Source organism: Clarias gariepinus, chromosome 9, assembly GCF_024256425.1.
Source record: "Clarias gariepinus isolate MV-2021 ecotype Netherlands chromosome 9, CGAR_prim_01v2, whole genome shotgun sequence".
NCBI lineage: Eukaryota > Metazoa > Chordata > Actinopteri > Siluriformes > Clariidae > Clarias > Clarias gariepinus.
This window is the reverse complement of record NC_071108.1, coordinates 26,551,165-26,568,651: the sequence shown is the minus strand read 5'-3', so window position 1 is coordinate 26,568,651 and position 17,487 is coordinate 26,551,165. Positions and strand designations below refer to the sequence as shown.

At 36.9% G+C, this 17,487-nt stretch overlaps 2 protein-coding genes across 5 annotated transcripts in view; one reads left to right on the top strand and one right to left on the bottom strand.

Moving 5' to 3' along the window:
- Positions 1-305: 305 nt before the first annotated feature.
- mbd4 (methyl-CpG binding domain protein 4) lies at positions 306-6,729 on the top strand. 4 transcript variants are annotated; one of them, XM_053504346.1, is made up of 8 exons: positions 306-403; positions 1,398-1,562; positions 2,026-2,528; positions 2,722-2,781; positions 3,200-3,334; positions 4,556-4,705; positions 6,353-6,456; positions 6,550-6,729. In XM_053504346.1, the coding sequence occupies exons 2-8, from the start codon at positions 1,420-1,422 to the stop codon at positions 6,622-6,624; spliced, it is 1,170 nt and encodes a 389-aa protein (XP_053360321.1). In that variant the 5' UTR covers positions 306-403; positions 1,398-1,419; the 3' UTR covers positions 6,625-6,729. The 4 variants fall into 4 exon arrangements, with proteins under 4 accessions (XP_053360321.1, XP_053360322.1, XP_053360320.1 ...); XM_053504347.1 differs by lacking the exon at positions 306-403 and adding an exon at positions 970-1,073; XM_053504345.1 differs by lacking the exon at positions 306-403 and adding an exon at positions 1,181-1,316 and having other exon boundaries at positions 2,047-2,528.
- A 900-nt stretch (positions 6,730-7,629) lies between these two features.
- The window catches only part of LOC128530836 (protein disulfide isomerase Creld1), a 29,513-nt gene continuing 19,655 nt past the window's right edge, over positions 7,630-17,487 (bottom strand). Inside the window, exons 6-11 of the mRNA XM_053504981.1 lie at positions 17,197-17,376; positions 17,013-17,108; positions 12,849-12,932; positions 12,551-12,646; positions 12,212-12,352; positions 7,630-11,241 (exon numbers count right to left, since the gene is read on the bottom strand). Of these exons, the coding sequence (XP_053360956.1) occupies positions 11,021-11,241; positions 12,212-12,352; positions 12,551-12,646; positions 12,849-12,932; positions 17,013-17,108; positions 17,197-17,376 (818 nt within the window). The 3' untranslated portion in view covers positions 7,630-11,020. The remainder of the gene's footprint in view (positions 11,242-12,211; positions 12,353-12,550; positions 12,647-12,848; positions 12,933-17,012; positions 17,109-17,196; positions 17,377-17,487) is intronic.

The window sequence follows — 17,487 nt, the reverse complement described above, 5'->3', positions numbered from 1 at the left end:
CAGATTAAAATCATTGTGAGGCTGTACATCATTGTGAGATGTTTCTGTAGCAGAAACATCTCAATATCAACTGTTCAAAGGAGATTATTGCATATTTTGGATGCATTCAGCAATGTTTCTAAACTTTTGACTGGTAACGTGTGTATAACAAAATCCCATGTATAATCATAATATCACATATTAAAACACGTTTTTATTTATTGATTAACTGATTGCATGAGGAGAATCCTAAAGTGAATTAAGTGTCCAGTAGATGGCAGCATAAGCTGTCTCGATGAAAGAAGACACTGCAAGAAGAAGAGCTTGAGGTTTCAGAGGCGCCGTTTTGGAGAAAGTACAGTAAACTATAGCTTCTCGATTAAAGCTACTTGGGTTAAGTGTAGACTCTTTGAACTCATGGCAGGTAAGTTTACAAGATTAAAGCGCGGTTAAAATCAGTTACCAGATCGAATTTATTAGGTATATTTTGGAAAAGATTTACTTTGACATTTTTACTGGCTTTAACCTGAACCATTCTGTGGTCAGAGTAATGCAGAACGACTAATACATCTGTTTAGTGTTTTGTCAAAAATGCTCCCTTGGCCGGAAGTAGTAGGAGTAAACACACTATTTCTTTTTTTTCTTTCTGTAGATATAAATGGACAAATCTTGTTGTAGTGTTGTAAAGGAAAAAATGCCACTGTATTTTATACAATACCTAGGGCCATGTCAAGTAAGACACGTAAATCCATAAAAATAAAATTCATAAAGTTTTTTGTTCCACAGAATATATGCTTTTCTTATTTAATACACTTTTTGCTAAATTCGGTTTATTTATCTGAGCGGTTTGCTAGCTGTTCATTCACAGCCCTGATTCTGTAAATAGTAGTAGTAGTGCAAGGCACGCCCCACAACACTGTTCCAGCCAATCAGCAACAAGCGAGACTGAACGCTCGGATCTGATTGATCATGCATTACTTCCGTATAACGAACAACACAGGAAGCGTGACTGACCGTAGGTCCAGATGAACGCGCGCGCGTTCGGACGTGTTCTTGTTTCCATAGTAACAGCTTAGACAAGGGCCACACCATGTGTAAGCTAGTGTAGCAATAAATATATGTAATGGATTAGTTCTATTTTAAGATAATTGATTAAATCTGTTTATTTAAATGTGTTGTTATTTACTTTAGGATAATCGATGGAAATCAGTGTTAGAGGAAATTGCACTGCTTTCTCTCTTTATCCTGAAGATGATAATACAGGCTCCAACTGATAATTGATTTTATAACTATATTTTCTCATGGATGTTTTGCAACATTAACTATACTAACTTTATGTAAGTATAAATGCAATGTAATGTGTCATTAATTAAACATAATAATAAAACTGTAAATATATTTTATTATTTATTACCCAGGTTTATATGCTTGGAAGTAAAGATGATTCCTGACAAATGTCCTGACGAAACGATGGCTACCAGTATAGAACAGACAGACACATCGCTCCCTCCTGGATGGACGAAAGAGACAAGACAGAGAAAGAAGGGCAAGACAGCAGGCAAAATGGACACGTACATTATCAGGTAATATAGGCTCAGGATCTAACCTAGTTACTGAAAGTGGCCAGATGGCCTGCTCTAGGATAAAACCTTGTGGTTGCAAATATCTTCCATGTCACAGTATGCATAAAAATAATAAATAAAAATGTTAAATAAAATCTATAGAACATTTAAGTGTGCTAGAACTTTATTGTTGCATGGAAAAAAAACTTGCAGAAATCACAGTTATGTTAAATAGTGAAAGTAAGAACATTTCTAAGTGCAGATGTGATGAGAACTCAGAGGATTGGACCTTAACAGCTATGTGGCCAAAATAAAACCACTTGTTGTGAGACTAATAGGGATGCATAGTGGCTGGGCAGTGTATAATACAATAAATGAAAAATCTATATACAGTCTGTAATAACTGCAGTAACTGCTTGGTGGCCTTTTTTTCCAAAGTTAGTATTTTAAATCATAAAATATAATTTTTTTATTATCATTTAAGTCCTGAGGGTAAACGCTTCAGATCCAAAGGAGAACTTCAGAAGTACCTTCTCTCTGAGGAATGTGTCCATCTGGACCTGGATGCTTTCGAGTTCTCACCAAAAAACAAAGCACAGGCTCAAAAACCAAACTCTGAAAAGACGCAACAAAAAGAACGTCAAACAGGGAGGAGAAAAGCCAAGCAGACGAATCAAGCCCCAGAAAATCATCCCGGGCTGGCTGTGGAAGAAAAGCAAAGTGGAGGGGTAGAGACAGAGGTGGAGGAGAAGGACAATAAAGATGCTCAGGTTCAGGATCTAAAGAGTAACGAAGAAGAACAGAAAGACATTAATGACGAAATAGAGGAAAGATTGGCTTCTGTGCCTGCTATATGCATCCAGGCAGCATCGGAGAGTGAAGGAGAGGATAAAGAGAGCGAGGAGAAAGAAGAAAGTGATGAAATTAGTAACAGCCAAAAAATTGTCAGAAGTAGCATCAGCTCACCTGTCAGAAACACACAAAATAGTGAGTATCACCTTTTTAACCCAGGGTTATTATTGTTAAAATAATGTCCATATCTTTCCCAAGGATACACAAACTTTTTAACACGGTTATCAATCTGTAACACAAATAAATAGACTCAAATTTGATTGTATGTAATTATTTGTATTATTATGCAATTTCATTTATTTAACTGGGTTGTGTTTTTTTTTTCCAGGAGCAAAATTACATTCAGAGAAACGTACAACCAGTCCATACTTTAAAAGAAAGAATGATGGTAGGTGTTTTGATCTGTTTACACTTGAGCAATGTAACATTATAGCTACCATAGTTAATCAGACAAAAACTGCAGCTTTTCATGTTTTCTTAAAAACCTAGACTCTAACAAAAATAAGTGTCTCCAACCTTTTGTATATTAACATTTACTGTTCTTTCTCTATTTATTATTAGTCTTACATGATCAATAAGGAGTGTCAATAATATGAGTCTCTGTGAGTTAGTGTTTTGTACTGTACATATACTAACATACATTGTAAAATAATAACATACAAAGTAAAATACATAACCGTAAACTGTTATTATACTGTATATTTCTTTCCTTTCTACTTCATGACATACTGTACTCCTAAAATCATCAGTATTATAGCCCTATTGTTATTAAACCAACATTATTTCCCTGTCACTCTGTCACACAGGTCTCAGTCCTCCAAAGCGTAAAGCCTTCAGGAAGTGGACTCCTCCACGGTCCCCATTTAAACTGGTACAAGAAACTTTGTTTCATGACCCGTGGAAGCTTCTTGTGGCCACTATCTTCCTCAACAGAACTAACGGTAAACAACTCCTGCTAACCTGAAATATACTGAGTATGATGGGGTATAATGTTTTAAAATAATGTCATATGACTTATAAGAGCTATGTCCTGGTGCCCTAAGAGATATAGACATTTTTTTATTTATACAGTTAGATTTGATGAGCTTCGATTGTATGGTACAAATTTTAATGGACACCTTCAGACCAATCAGAATTCAGAATTTGACAGGGTATAATTAAGCAATATCCAATTTGAGGTTGTGCTGTAGTACAGAATAACCAGCACGGTTGTGATGTGGTTGTAATAGTATTGTGTTTTATACAACATCCACAAACACCAACTATTATCAACAGATTTGTTTCTTTATTTAACCAATTGCTCTGCCATCACATAGCCTTCTGCGACCGGTGGGGCTGGAGACTGTCAGTTAGTGTTATTAGCTGCGGTGAAAATGGTTTGGGATTTCTATCAGTGCTGCAGTATGTAGCCAAAGGTTGAGGAGAATGGAGGTGTTGGGCGGTCCTGAGAACCTTACGAGATTTACTTTTTTATTTCTACTTACTCCACTTTAGAAAATTAGCTAACTTTAGGGTTCAGGAGTTAAATCCTAAATAGCAGAAAATGGAAAGCTATTATAATCTGCTAGGGTGTACAATCCCTTGTTCCACACACCAATTAGTGCCCTTGACCAAGGGTCAGATTTGAGATTCAACCATGTGTTAGAAGCTCGTTATCTTTGTAGCTCACTTTAGCTATAAACAAAAAAATGAGTGTTTTTCAAAATAATTCAGAACAACTTAGAAGTGTTTACTAGGTAGACAAAGTGGTGTTTAGGATGACATAACATTTATCAGATGTGCTTTCTTGCTGAAAGTGGTTCTGTGACTGGTTTTAAATGTGGGTTTTGGCAGGCAGCTGCACTCTCCTCTTTCCAGTACTGCAGACCATACCAGTCTACTTTTACCCAGGCTGGCCACCAACAGTTGGTGTTATAAGCAATTCTGTGATGTGGAGCGATACATATGGTTAAACTTTCCAGTGATGTTATGCTCTATATCAGCACTCAAAACTAATATGCCAAAAGTTTTCACTATAGGTTTATACAGTGGAAACCTTCACAAAGAAAAAATTTGCCTCTGTTACACGTTTGGGGACTGAGGATCCACTCTAGTTATTTTCCCCTCCTGTAAGTTTGTATTTATTGTTTAGCCAGTCACTCTCTCTCTCTCTCTCTATGTAGGGAAATTGGCAATACCTCTGTTGTGGCAGTTTTTTGAGCGCTACCCATCTGCCGAGGTAACACGTGCGAGTGACTGGAAGCCACTCGCTGATCTTATGCAGCCGCTCGGTCTCAACTCCCTACGAGCCAAAACACTTGTGCGCTTCTCTGGTGAGTGAGCAAAGCGTATGCAGATACTGTACTGCGTACTGCATAGAGATTGATTCATGTTTTTTCAGTTGTGAAAGGTTGATTATACTGTATGATGCAAATTCTGACGGCATTTGATTAATGAACAAAGTACTTTATTTTACATACAAATTTAAAGTACCGCACTATTCAGTAGCACAGTTTAAAGTACTGGGCTATTCAGTAGCACAGTTTAAAGTACTGGGCTATTCAGTGGCACAGTTTAAAGTACCGCGCTATTCAGTAGCACAGTTTAAAGTACCGCACTATTCAGTGGCACAGTTTAATGTGCCGCGCTATTCAGTGGCACAGTTTAAAGTACTGCGCTATTCAGTGGCACAGTTTAATAGCAGCGCTATTCAAAAATTCAAGCTTGTAGTAATTCAGTGTTCAGTGAGATTATATTTATTCAGATATAAAAATTTGCATTCTGGAAGAACTTTGACAAATCTTACAGAGATTATATGTTCAAATAAACAATTTTCGTTATTTGTACTTAAAAAATTGTATCATTATCAAAAGACTTTTAAGTAAACATATCGCTCAGTTTCAAACTTAACTATTCTTTTAACAGAAATCAATCCATCGATTATTTATACGGCTTATCCTGTGTAGGGTTGCAGGAAGCCTGGAGCCTATACCAGAAAATGTAGGGCACAACCAAGGATGGGGTGCCAACCCATTGCAGGACACAAGCACACACATTCGGGTCATACACTACAGACAGTTTGGAAATCCCAGTCCTGTCTTTGGAAAGCGTGGGCAAACTGAAAGGAACCTACCAAGCACTGGGGAAACATGTAAACTCCACATATACCCAAACCCCCGACCTTAAACGTGTAGTATGACAGCGCTCACCTCTTCGTCACCATTCCACCACCAAAATGGAAAATGAGTTCAGAAATAAATAGTTGTTCAAGTAAAAATACCGGGACTTTTTTCTTAAAATCCGTTGATTCCTGTATCTGTGTGTATGGAGTTTGCATGTTCTCCCTGTGCTTGGTGGGTTTCCTCCCACAGTCCAAAGACATGCAGATTAGGCTACTTGTCATTCCCAAATTGGCCATAGTGTGTGAATGTCTGTGTGCCCTGCAATGGATTGGCACCCTGTCCAGTGTGTACCCCTCCTCGTGCCCTAAGTCTTCTGGGATAGGCTCCAGGCCCCCCGCGACCCTGAATACAGGATAAAGCGGTATAGACGATGAGTGAGTGTTTTCTTAATCCTGCATCACAGAAATCTGAAAAATAAATGTCTCATGAGACCAAGATAAAGTTGGCACTAAACAGGATGCATAGTGTAAAACCCATAAAACGCTGTCCTGACAGCATCAGGTTGTAAATCATTAGGAATGTGAAAAATTAATTTTCTTCCAACAATAGGTACCATAATATTTTCTTTGTGGTCTTTAACTTCCCACTAATGAAACACATTACGTCCTGACTCACATAGATTATAGCCATTTTTTTGTTGTAAAATTTAGACTAAACTCATTCAAGAGTTTTACTGTTGATTTACTTGCATAGTTGACTATGGATTTATGGACCTTGATTTGACACTTTTTCAGCTATTTTTAGAAGTCTGTATTTGGCACTCAGGCATGTAGGTCTAATATGAGTCTTTTTGGGCAGATGAGTACCTCACCAAATCATGGCGGTATCCCGAGGAGCTCTACGGCATCGGCAAATACGGCAACGATTCGTATCGCATATTCTGTTTAGGAGAGTGGAGAGAGGTGAGATATACACACACACAAACAAAAGTGAATACACACACCAAGAATAGCTTTCAGCTAAAAAGGCAGTTTGTGTGTGCATGTATTTTTCAGGTCACCCCACAAGACCACAAGTTGAATAAGTATCATGCATGGCTGTGGGAGAACCACAAGCAGTTAGGCGTCTGATACTGTGTGTTGACTGGAGCCTCTTCCTGACTTTTTAACTTGACATCATTTGCAAATCAGTCCAAAGCAGACAAGCAAAGGTGATTTTTTTTTTTTTTTTTTTTTTTTTTTAAATAAATAAACAACTTCGCCAAGGTCTACTGATAAAGATAAGCAAGCTGGAAATTGAATTTCTTTTAAAAGAAAATCCTGAAATTTCATAGTAAATAATTTTTCCCCTCATCAGTTACAGTATAAAATATCTACTTGTTTTAATGTATGTTTCTAAGGTTCAGTGTTGTTCTTTTTCAAACTTTTAACTCTGTGATATTTCTCTTGGCCATTTCACTATGCACATAAACACACATTATGATATTTTCATTCATTTTTCACCATTCCTAATTCTTTAGAACAATAATGGAATTCTTGAGACTATGTTTAGCCGTACTCAACCTGACCTCACTGGTCTGACAAACACAAAGTTAAATGGTTTAATACAGGCCTCTTAGGAAAAAGTGATAGGTCTACAGTATTCTTGATATGTGTACATATATTGAAGGTTTTTAAGTTGTATATATCACGCGTGGCTAAAGAGGGGCCCAAAAAAACGTATACACAATTTTATAGTTATTTAGGCCCTTTTTAAAAACTCAAATTAAATTATGGCAGCAAAGCGCCACATGTTTTCTTTAATGATGTCAATAGTCGCACCATCTTTGATGCCATCATGTGACCATCAGAAGAGAGGCATATACATTTCATGTTGAAGTGTGTATACATTTTTGGTGTGTGTATGTATGTATGTATGTATGTATGTATGTATGTATGTATGTGTAGGCTTAATCAGTTATGGTCAGCTTGTTATACAATGTACTTTAAAAAATAAAGTAATAAAAGTATAGAATAAAGTGTCCAGAGGTTGTTTTTTTTATGTGGTTGTAAATTTGTTCTAGCATACTGTACATACATTCTACCAGTCAACCAAGACATTCAGATCTTTGAGCAGAAAAGTAAGGAGACTGTGAATGACTTAAAATGGCTTTAATGGAATGATTAACATTTTTTGGCATAGAATAAATCAAGTCTTAAAAATGTATGATTCTGGTATTACAGAAAAAAATGCCTAAAATCTGAAACATGGAGGTAGACTATGGAGCTAGGTTTGTAGTTAGATAAGCATTTTCAATTTAAGACAGGTTATTTTAACTTGGGTTAAATAATAATAATAATAATAATAATAATAATAAAAAAGCAGGCATCATACACTGATCAGCCATAATATTAATATGTAATATTGCTTTGGACCATGTTGTGCCACCAAAACAGCTCGGGATTTTCAAGGCATGAAATTCTTGTGGTCTCTGGTGTTTAACATCAAGACAAAGGCAACAAGCAGATCCTTTAAATCCTGTAACTTGTGAGGTGGAGCCTCAATGGATCAGACTGGTTCGTTCAGCAGATGCTCAGTTTTATTACGATCTGAGCAATTTAGAGGCCAAGTCAACACCTCCAACTCCTCCTCAAAACATTACTAAACCAAGTATATATGGATGCATATGCAAGGAAGCATCCATATGAAGAGCAGGACTCAAGGTTTCCCACCAGAGCATCACCCTGCCTTAACCAGCTTGCCTCCTTCCCATAGTGCATCCTGCTTTTATTTTATCCCTAGATATGCGATGCACATCATGTAAAAGAAAATGTGATTCATCAGACCAGGCCACCTTCTTCTATTGCTCCATGACCGATTTATGATGCTCATTGTAGGTGCTTTCAGCAGTGTACAGGGGTCAGCATGAATGCTCTGACTGGTCTGTTGCTACACAGCTCCATACATAGGAAGTTGTGTTGCACTGTGTTCTAACATCTTATATCATAGCCGGCAGTAACTTTTTCAGCAATTTGTGCTACAGCGGGCATGCCATGACCGTATCACCAGTTGTCCTACACTGGACCACTTTTGGTTTGTACTGTACTAACCAGCGTATACCAGGAACACACCACGAGACCCCACAATGGTGTATTTGAGTTGCACTACCTCAGTAATCTAGCCAGCATAATTTAGCCTTTGTCAAAATTGCTCATCCACTTGCCCTGTTCTCCTGCTTTTAACATATTAACTTCACAAACTGACTGTTTACAGTACATGTTGCCCAATGTATGTCACCCCTTGATAGGATCACCTATTATTGGTTTTAATATTATGGTTAATCAGTGTCATACTAATGATCAGATCCTAAAGGTTCCCAGAAAAAGGGAAAACGCATTATCCAGCTGAAATGTTAATTTCATGTACATGTCATTCTTATTTTTCAGTTACATTACAGTAGCTTTAATATATGTAGGTGCAACCTTACTAAAAGCAAGGCAGGTAAACTGAATATTTAAAACAACCTTATTCATTTTTGCTGATCTGTGCAATAAACTTCATCTGTTTATTTAAGATATTATAGCAGCTATATTTCAGTGTACATCACAGTAAATATCTAAAGTCCACAAAATTGTATAGCACAAATACCAAACTACTGATTGATACTAATACAATTTAGAGTTCACCGTGAGTTAATGCACTGTGAGACACGAGATCGCTCTCAGCCATGGACTTCAGCTGAATTATACCAGCTATAATATTTTAAAGCAGGAATGAACAACAGTGAAGTGTTATTCTTGTTCCTTTGCCAATTTCTGTGTAGGTCTAATATTTAATCGAAGCTCGTTGGATTTTGAATTCAAAAGCTCCTGAAATTATAAAATACAATTTAATTAAAAGGTATATCGCACATAAAGACAATCTAATAATCTTTTGTAGGCATACACAATAATATCAGAAAAAAATGACACCTATAGGGAACTGTAATAAATAAATAAATAACATTTATAATCCTTACTCTTGCTACTCAATAAATTAAACAAAAAAAAACCCTAAAATAATAAAACAAATATTAGATTATAAGATAAGGACATTTTAGAGCACACGGTATAAACATCTTTCCTAGTTCAAGTGTTCATGCATTTTATAAAATGTGTGTAGAATGGACTTAAAAAAAATATAATAATAAATAAAATTTATACATACACCCTTTCTCACAAGAACATTTCTGCCCCTATTTTTTTTTTTTTTTTTTGCTTTGTCTAAATTAGAGGTGGGATGATATAATTGATAATTCTACAAGAATTTGAACAAAACTACAATAATTGATTTATACACATACAAACAAGGGTGAGTCAAAAATTATCCGCACTGTGGCTGTAGAATTTGTTAAAATTTACTTTTAGAAAAGAAAGATACATGGACATACATAATCACCTTGCTTTTCAATTTGTCCATCCGTCAATAGTTCTTCATATTCCCTCATTAAAAAAATGTTTTTGCCTGGGCTACGAGCCACAAATCTTCTTCATCAAAAGTGACTCTTCATCCTCATAAGGCTATAACTATGTAATGGTCAAAGCAGAGTGTGGACAGAATGGGGAGAAGTGCGCACGCATGCATTGTCATGCAAGATTACAACACACTCTTGAACCTTTTTCCTAATATTGTTTCCTGATTCCTTGAGAACCCCAGAAAACTGTATCAATCAGAAAACTGTGTCAGCCTCAATTTTCTAGTTGATTTTTTTTTTTTACTTGCTCAACAATTGAGGAATTTCCATTCCATACTCTGCCGTTTACTCTCAGGCTTGTAGTGAATCCGTGTCTCGTCACCAGTAATTATGCTTTTAAAAAAACTTTTACCTTCCTTAGAGTATTGGTCCAAATTTTGTTTGCAGATTAGACGATGGTTTATATAAGCAGAGTGCGGATAATTTTTGGCTCACCCTTGTTAGTTTTGTTTTTAGCCATGCCAATTACAAATTGAAAGATTTCAACAAAAATTCCCCAGATTTTAGTCCATTCTGATTAATCACAGCTTAAAATGAGTCTGTTTAATATGTACATATCATTCCATCCACAATCTAAATAGAGCAAATATAAAGTGTCAAAGTAGCAGGCTGCCTAAAGTCATATAGGGCTAAAATTAAAACGGCTTTACATTATACGGCTGTCCTTTCCTCTCAGACACACATACAGTAAATATATTCTATCACGTGCCAAGCTTCAGTGCAGTCCTTTTCAAAAATCTTAATCTGGATCAAGTGGAGTTAAAAACTCCATGTAAAGTCTCTTACAGCAGAGCAGCAGAGAAATTGTACTGTGCGTATAAAAGCGCGTAGTACAAACCGTAGCATAGTCTAAACGTTAAATTCCCAGCCCTTGACGCAGCAACGTTGCTATAACACCACCCTCTCCTCTCCCCTGTCTCGTCACTGTTCGTCCTCCCAGCCTCTCCCGCTTTTTCAAGTTAAGGTCGCCTGATAGGCTTGTGTACCGTTCGTCGATCTGTCTTCGCTTTCTAGTTTCCTGAGAATCTGATTGATTAACGCCCTTTGAGAATACCGTCCAGCATGCGGTCGCCTTTCTCCGAGAGCCAGTAGCCAGCCATGGCAGCCACGCCGCCGATAAAGATGGCTGTGAAGACCATATCTCCTTTAGCTGCTAGTGTGGCTAATGCGCAGATCACCACGCCAAAAAACATCTGCTGAAGGACGAGCACCTCGTCATCCGTCATGTCGTCAAATAAGCCTTTATCTGGATCAGCTGCAGAGAGACGTGAAAAGCTGTAATGTCAGTGTTAGAAAACCACTCGGTATAGTTTAAATCTACAGAAGGTCAGTGAATTGAGATTGTCATCATAAAAAAATCTACACACCCATGATAAAACTGCAGGTAAAAAAAAAAAAACACTTCAAAATCAAGATTCGCGCCCTTCCTGTTTTTTTTGTTGTCACATTTAAATGATTTAGATAATCAAACTAATTTTAATATTTCATAAAGTAACCTAAGTAAGTACAAAATGCAAGTTTTAAATGATGATTTCATTTATTGAGTCTGTTCTGAATGGCTCGAAAAAGAAAAGTGTGTTTTGTAAGTTGCATGGTCAAATCCGGACTTAAATCTGATTGAGATGCCGTGGCAAAACTTTAAACAGGCCGTTCATGCTTAAAAACCCTCCAAAGTGGCTGAATTAAAACAATTCTGCAAAGAAGAGTGGGCCAAAATTCCTCCACAGTTACGTAAAAGACTTATTGACAGTTTTTTTTCCCTATATAGGGCCAGGAACATTTGAACAGACCTTTTTTTCCCCTTACTGAATGAAATTTAAAAACTTTGTATTTATTTGTGTAATATATAATGTGGTGGATGATCTCAATTATTCAAGTGTGACAAATATGCAAAAATATCTGACATACAACAGTGTGTTATGGTCTGATGAGACCAAGATAGAACTGTTGAGCATAAAGACTCTAAAAAGTTATGTTTAAAATAAAGACCCCTTTATTATCTAAGGAGCTGCAAAGTTTAGATGGGGGTAAAACTAGATTTATTAACATATCATGATTCACTTGGGTGATTATTCATGTATCACATGTATGTGATGGAAGTAATTTTTTTTGCCAAGTTTGTTTAACATTGTAACAAAATCTGAAAAAAGTAATACAGAATTAGGATATTCCTTAAATTGAGATGTTGATTCCCAAACCTACTGGAAACTCATTTGTACACTCACAAGGTGGCAGGTTCTCCACGCAGATGCTTTCTCTGCGTATGAAGCCCTGTGCGCACTCACAGCGGAACGAACCCTCTTCATTTATACAAGCTTCATTCAGTCCTGGACATGCTATTGCTTTCTCCTTACACTCATCCACATCTAAAATAGAAAAAAAAAAAAAAAAAAAAAGACATGCAGTCTCATGAGACATCTCTGATCACTAAAGCTTCTGAAAATACAGTTTGACCTTAAATACATTTAATAAAGAACTGATAATGATATTTGCAATATTTAGACTCGGGTGTAATAGTGTTAAAAAGATCATATTAATTATAACAGCAGAACTAAGAGACTTACCGAGACACTTGGCTCCGGTCAGTCTGTACCCTCGAGAGCATTTTTTACAGCGAGCGGGACCACTGCCCATGCAGCCTACACATGCCTGATCACAACCTACACACAGTGATGAGAATGATAAATGTACTGTCTGTATGTGCTGCAGAAGCAGCCAAGGGTTTCCTCAGAAACTGTGACACAAATGACAGCCTGATATTTCTGAAATACAATTTTCTTCAAATGATGATTAATACACAGCAGGCCTACACTCAGTATACAAAACTCGGCATCTCAGCCTGTGTGATGTGTGGATTTATACCTCTGCATTCGTATGAGCCATCAGTGTTGAAACAATAAGTGTTAGACGAGCAGCGGGCCAACTCAGTGCCGCATTCGTCTATATCTGCAAAACAAAACTGAGCATTAGATACACGGACAGATATCATGCTTTTTACGCATGTGGCTCAGAATCATTATCCCTCACTGAGACACTAAATTCTTGAATAAGGTGGTTTGGATTCGTTTTTAACTGCACTTCTAACAGCTGTAATACAAATTCATTTGTTTTAATATTTTATCATTTCCACAGTAATAGCTTATTAAGAGAAACTCATGTAAGTGTTCAACCATTAAAAACCATGTGTTGTATGATGGGCATTCAAGTCAAACCGGGACTTGTGATGAACTTTCTCATGTATGACGGTGTAAAACCGACATTTACAGGAGACTTTAAGCATAGTACAGTGATAAGATTCGTAGTCATGCATGATGCAAACGTTTTAGAAGGCCAGTTCCCTGAACATTGAACCTTGAAGATTAACAGTGGTTCAGACGTGAAGCAGGCAGTCCTATCATGGCTCTAGCTTACTAAGAAAACTTTGATTATATATTCACCTTGATTATAGCTTGATTATATTTCTACTTGATGGTAGCTTTCTATATGTTTTACAAAGCACTAGTGAAACGCTGGGATAAGTGCATTGGTGTAGCAGGGGATTATATTGAGGAAAAAAAAGTGAGGTTTTACTCTCATAACTGTGTTCTGTTATTGTTCACAATCAAAAGTTCAGGTTTGACTTAAACATTCCTGGTATATTCAGTGATGTGTTAAAATTTTAATTGTAACATCTATGGGCGAAGGTAAACGCAAAAATTAGTAGGGTTTTTTTTTTAGTGTACGAAAGTCTTCTTTCCAGTTTCTTTCCAGTATAAATGACAAGGTAGGTTAGTTTTGCATGGCTCAGTAGTAGCACGTTTATACAGACACCAAAACTGCACATTGGAAAGAGGAAAATGAAGGGAGATTGAGGTATGAAGAAATTAATTATATGATTTATCATAGACTTTGGAGAGCTCTACAACCTGTGGTAAACTGTTAAGGAAATAGTAAAATATGGGACCTTTAATGTCTTGAAACACAAATGTCCTCATGAGGTCATGACATTTTCTCCCATCTACATTGTCTATACACAGATCAGCCATAACATTTTGAGCACTGGCAGGTAAAGTGAATAACATTAATGGTTATATTACAATTGTACCTGGAAGTGGGAGGGATATACTGTATTAGAAAGCAAGTGAACATTATATTTAGTTTATACAAATATACAGTACTTGTCTCATAGAAATTCCAAATATTCCATAACATTATACATTTTCATTATTCTTTTACAACACATGCCGATATCATGAACCCTGTAAAAGGATGTGTTTTGGTTTAGGTCAGATAGAGACAGTCTCCAATGGTGGTCTTGTGAAATTGTTTAGAGGAATAATTAATTCTATTTCATTAAAAAAAGAAGAAGCAAAAACTACTAGGTAAAAAAAAAAATCAGACAGCATTCAATTTTTGAATTGAAATGAAAGCTAAGTACAAACATTTGCTCAAGGAGTAGGCATAATATTTATTGTAAAAATTATGTTAATTTAAAATAATAAAGTACCATTTCAATTTACTCTTATTAAGTTCCATTGATATTAATTCCATTGTAAAGCTTTATTTTATAATACATTTGATTATTAATTTATTTATTTATTACAATGTTTAGATCACTGAGCCGTTTACAGTTTACATCAATGATCCTGGAGCATTTTAACAGATTCTGTATGTTAGAAAACGTCATTAAATTTTGCAGCTTTTCATTTTATTTTTTCTTGCACTTTACAGCTACTGAGCTACAGTGGAACCTTGGATTACAAGCATAATTTGTTCCAGAAGTGGGCTAGTAACCCAAAACACTCGTAAATTTTCCCATAAGAAATAATGGAAACTCAAATTATTCGTTCCACAGCCCATAAAAATAAATGCATAAAATAATTTAAACAAAATATAAAGTAAAAATAAAACAAAATAACCTGCACTTTACCTTTAAAAAAAGTAAAAATAAATCCAGACAGATAAGTGTTTCGTTTATGCGTGTGTGTGTGTGTTTGTGTATGTGTGTGATTCTAAAGTAAGAGGAGAGAAAGAATCAGCCCCTCCCGTCTCCCCCTTCTCATCTTACACAGTAAACCTTTTTCCTCTCTTATTTATTTAACCTCTTTAATGAGGCTTTACACGCTGATCACTCGCAAACCGTGTTAGTCGCAATTTAAGTTTCCTCTGTATAAGGTTACGGGAATTCTATAATCTGAGACGGTTGCTTCAGAAAACAATTCTACTGCCAAAATAAATATTTATCTCATTCCGCTATTACTTAACTGTCCTCGAGGCTACAGTTAGCCTGGAGACACATACCATAGTGTGACGATTACCCACACCTAATTTTTTGTTTATTATTATTAATATTTTATCTATGAGCTTCAGTTTGTTAGAAAGTCCATCTTTCGTTGAACAGAATTTCATCGGTTTCCTTTATTTTCACTTATTAAACAAGTTAAAATAACTCACTCACTCATCTTCTATACCGCTTTATCCTATATTCAGGGTCGCGGAGACCTGGAGCCAATCCCAGGAGACTTAGGGCACATTGCAGGGCACACACACTTTGGACTGTTGAAGGAAACCGGAGTACCCAGAGGAAACCCACCAAGCACGGAAATCAAACCCAGACCCTGGAGGTGCAAGGTGACAGTGCTAACCACTACACCACTGTGCCGCCATCTTAAAATAACTGAACTACCATAAATATTCTAAAAACATTATGCCATTATGAGACTAAATGTATACACATATGTATAACTGAATGCACCTTTCATCCTTTAAAGACTCTTTTTTTTAAATGCACCCTTGACACTTGCTGAACTGGTGAAAATAAACGTTCATCAACCATAACATTATCACTGACAGGTGACGTGAATAACATTGATCAACTACAGGCCAGCGAACTGATGACAGGATCATAAGCACCTAGGGCTCACCCATTCCCACGTCTGGTCCAATCCCACTAAAAAGTCAACATGGCACAAATCACTGAAAAAGATGCTCGATGTTGCCCATGATAGAAAGGTACCAGAGCACTAGTGATGCGTGGGTCGTCTGGTAACCCGTGGGTCGGGTCGGGTAAAGAAATGGTCATTTTATTTGCGGGGCGGGTCATTAAAAACAAAATTTAATAAAAAAATCCATGTATGTTGCGAGCAAATCCCTATAGCCTATATTAAATATTTGGGAATATCTATTTTCATATTTTATTATGAGTTCTTTGATAAGGTTACGTCACGTGACAAGTCACGAAAGCGCCAAGCAGCTACCGCTGCCATTCAAAACAAAAAAAAAAGAAATAAAAGTAAGGATGGAAAACGAGGTGCGGGAGAAATTGAGGTTTGGAATTTACATCATTAAAAGAAAAAAAGGTCAGGCTGCTAAATCTAATGTTTTAGCATTCTTTTTTTGCACAGCCAACGTAAAAACGCTAAATTAACATTTCCGGGTGATTAATGAAAAAAAAATGTGTAGTTGTTTTGCTAGCGTAGGCTGTAAACTGTAGGCCTGCTCTATACAAATCTAAAATAAAAAACTGTTTAGCCTAGATTACAAACGCTGCTTTGTAAATGTTTAAAATATGTATCATTATCTTGTTATTAATATGACCCAATTTATCGTTCATATTTATAAATAATATGTTGTTGCCAGTTTACAGGGCGATATTTCAGGCTAAAATAAAGGCTGTTTTTATTTGAATTACAATGCCTAGTATGTCTATTTAATGGTCGCTAGTGCGGGGCGGGGCGGGTTCTAAAAATAAATACAGTGGTGCGGGGCTGGCTGAATAATTTCATAAAAGCGAGACCCGCGGGTTGGAAAAATACCCGACCCGCGCATCACTACAGAGCACCCAGTGCACCACAGCCCACTGCACATGGGGCCCAGCAGGCAAAGAACCCAAGACTTCCGACTCCCAGAGCCCCCAAAAGATACGTTGGCAACATCCTTAATACTAATGTCAATAAAAGTGTGAACACTACTGGTTCAGGTGTGTGTGTGTGTGTGTGTGTGTGTGTGTGTGGTGCTTAAGAACATGAAGGTGAAAACAAAACTCACCCACACACTTGTTGTCATGAAGGATCCAGCCTGGCTTGCAGTCTAGACACTTGTAGTCCTGTGGACCGCTACACTTTTTGCAGGAGTGATAGCAGGCTACAAGCAAGGATATGCGCACACACATGCAATTTTTATTAAAAGTTTCATTGAACAAAAGAAAATAAAATATTTTGTTAAGGGTTACCTGAGCAGGGTGGTTGTGAGTGATTGGAGCTCTTTTCTCTGTAATATCCGTCTGCACAGTCCTGACACAGAGGGCCCGAATAGCCAGGGTCACACACGCACTCACCATCTCCCAGACGCGTTCCTTCTCCCTCACAGCGCCCAAGACCTCCACACACACCGCCAGAACCTGATGGGCATTCTGTGGGGGGAGAAAAAAAAAAGAAGATAAGAATTAACAAAGGGTGCGGTGTGATGCAGCACATCCTATAAACCCCTCCTATAAAGTGCATCATTTTTGAATATCAACACG

Coding starts and splice junctions, on each gene's coding strand:
- mbd4 (XM_053504344.1), top strand. CDS start 1,285: ATGTTTTGCAACATTAACTATACTAACTTTAT. Junction 2,529..2,721: donor TGTCAGAAACACACAAAATA/GTGAGTATCACC, acceptor TTTTTTTTCCAG/GAGCAAAATTACATTCAGAG. Junction 4,706..6,352: donor AACACTTGTGCGCTTCTCTG/GTGAGTGAGCAA, acceptor CTTTTTGGGCAG/ATGAGTACCTCACCAAATCA.